At 38.0% G+C, this 2,794-nt stretch overlaps 1 protein-coding gene across 1 annotated transcript in view; it reads right to left on the bottom strand.

Annotated features, from left to right (window-relative positions):
- Positions 1-2,794, bottom strand: part of LOC133455028 (MOB kinase activator 1B-like) — a 20,502-nt gene continuing 17,708 nt past the window's right edge. Inside the window, 3 exon segments of the mRNA XM_061733835.1 lie at positions 1-1,410; positions 2,079-2,131; positions 2,134-2,241. Coding sequence (XP_061589819.1) covers positions 1,333-1,410; positions 2,079-2,131; positions 2,134-2,241 — 239 coding nt within the window. The 3' untranslated portion in view covers positions 1-1,332.

Here is a 2,794-nt window from a genome sequence, read left to right as displayed (position 1 = left end):
AGAGCCAACCGATAACCCTTTTAGTGTCGTGTCAATAATTGCATAGTAAACTACACTTTTGACGTTGGGGGACGGGTGCATGCATCTTCTGTCTGAAGCACAGCCGCAAACAATTCAAACCATATTATAAAAAAAGCATAAGAAAACCTCACTTGTGACTCTTGGCTAATTTCAGAGGAGGTTAAGCCATTCGACATTCATTTGGAGAAATACGAGGGAGGAAACAAATCATCGGTCACATGACAGCTTTTCACAAAGCACAGCCTATGCAGAAGAAAATTCAGGCAAAGGGAGGTTGAGAAAATTGTTCAAAGTGCTTAATGGCTATTGAAATAAGAAGCAGTTTTATCAGATTCAAAATTCATGTATCTTTTTAAACAGTGGCGTTCAAACAAATCCACGTGTAACAGAAGATATGTACAGTTTAGATTTCTAGATCCCTTACAAACCTTTCCTAAAATTTGCTTCTACTAATGTTTAATTATTTAAGAAATGTTTTTTTTTTGGGGGGGGTTAGCACACAAGAATGTCACTAGATAATGCCAAAAGTCCATCATTAGTCCCTGCCACAACGTTACTATGTTCTAACCTCATCTCTGTGTGTTTTCTACACATTTGTTTATCGTAACCTGCAGAGAATACCTAACGAAATATAGACAAGGGGCTTTACAGCAAGTTATTTTAACCAATTTATAGTACTATTAGAGAATAAAAGGGATTGAAAAGACTTGAAGGGAGGTGTAGTGGAAGTTTGATGCTGCTTCAGTCATGTCAGTAGTGTATGGCCTTCGTCTTCTGACAGTTTTAACTGCTGATATAGGGCAATCGTGAGCCATGCCAGGCACTTAGGGTTCGTTTGTATTGACGAGTGAGAGCTATCACAGTAGCAAACCAAAACCAAACCCTTCTTTATTGACTAAAATTACTAGATACTACTGTCACACTGGCTTCGATGATCTTTTCCTCTGGATAGGCAGGCATGAAAACACCCCTTAAAAATCTGTGCAGTCTAATAGAAAACTAATGGAAAAAAAAAAAAAAGTTTACCCTTATTCTAAATGTCAGTCATATCTGAATACTTGGGGATTGTTTTTCTATACAGCTAGATCTTTTATTCTAATGATAACCTGTGGTTTTAACAATTAACTCTGTAATCCCTGATAAAATTAGTCCTGGTGCCTTGAACCTAATAAAACCCTCTTCTTCCTGGCATTATTAAAAAACATTTTCCCAAATGGAAATATACTATATACTGCATACATTACAGCCAGGGTGGGGTGGGTATCTGTGCAAAAACTAGAACAATGACAAAATTAAGAGTTACAATGCTGTTTATCTATCCTTGGTTGTCAGTTTCTCGATCAGCTCCTGTAGTGGGACCAGCTCTTTCCTGTCAATGAGGTTGAACTCCTGAAAAAGACGAGTCAAAGAGAATAAAAGTTAATTTATTTCAATATATGGAGCCAGATTATTCATCAAACATCTGCTGAACTTTATTTGATTTGGACTTGCTCAAATCTGAAAATATAATTTAGTAATCTGTTGAGATTCGAGTTTCCCATTACCTCCCATCCCTACTAGTTATTCATCCTGCACATTGTTATCAAACAACCCCACAAACCTTCACATCAAATCTGCTGTAACTCAAAAGTGAGAGGTTGATTGAATTTATTTATTTAAAACAGGGATAATGCACAAAAAAAACATTAATCTTCTAAAACAAGAAGAGATGCTTTGAGCCAGGTTATAGCAACAATTGCTAATTTCCGCCTGTAGTCCCTGGGCAGGTAAAGTGCTAAGCAGATACAATATTAAGATTAATTGAAATAAGACATAATAACCATAATATTTAAAAATTTGACAGAATGCACTAATAAATAAAGCACGGAAACAAGAGCGCCAAATCATAAAGTGCACAATTGAGACCAACAGCACATACACTCTCTCTCACTCTCATCACACAGGTCAAAGTTGTTTGTTAAAGAAAAAAAAACGGTCCAAAATTTCAGAAAGATTTACAAGAAATAGTGTAATTTTTGTGGCAGGAAGTAAATAGTTAAATGCAGGAGTTTCTTTACCTGAACAAAAAAGATGAAGTGTTTGAATGATGTGTTTAGGTGGGCCTCTTCTGCAGCTGCATGACAGAGTCAAAGTGCTGGTGATAGATGTGAGCATAGACCCTGAAGAGACGTTTCAAAATGGTCTTTGCCACAGACATGAAATTACGCTTGAAGGGGACGCCTGAGGAACAAGAAGACAAAAAAAGAGAAGAGCTGATTAAAGATCTGAGATTGAGGTCAGCATTCAATCTGAACTAGTTCTTCTAGAGACAAAAAAATAAACAAGACTGTTGAATTCAAAGAAGTTTTATGTATCGCTCTGTTATTGCCCTGTTCTTACTGACTCATGGAACTGTTTATATCGCTGTGTGAGATTTTCCTTTTTACCATGGGTCAGCGAAAATACAACCGTGTTTAAGACACAGCTGCAGTACAGCGTGTTCCTGTGGATTCAGAGGCAGGCCAGGGCACGACTTCAGTTGGCAAATCAGAACCACATCACGGCAGCAACACGTCAGTCGCTAATCCGTAGGAAGGGAATCTCGCTTTACATCTGACGGTCATGATTTCCTCTACCGAGCTGTGCAGATGTGGAGTGCTGAAGTCTTCAGGGAGGTCTCCTGCTGTACATACATCCACCTACTAGGGATGGGTGATATTTTACCGTTCACGATAAACCGTCAATAAAATTCCCCACGGAAAGAATTTGCCATCTCACGGTAAAAACGATACAT

The sequence above is a fragment of the Cololabis saira genome, chromosome 11 (assembly GCF_033807715.1).
Source record: "Cololabis saira isolate AMF1-May2022 chromosome 11, fColSai1.1, whole genome shotgun sequence".
Taxonomy (NCBI): domain Eukaryota; kingdom Metazoa; phylum Chordata; class Actinopteri; order Beloniformes; family Belonidae; genus Cololabis; species Cololabis saira.
The sequence above is the reverse complement of the archived record's forward strand: the minus strand, read 5'-3'. Positions and strand labels throughout refer to the sequence as shown.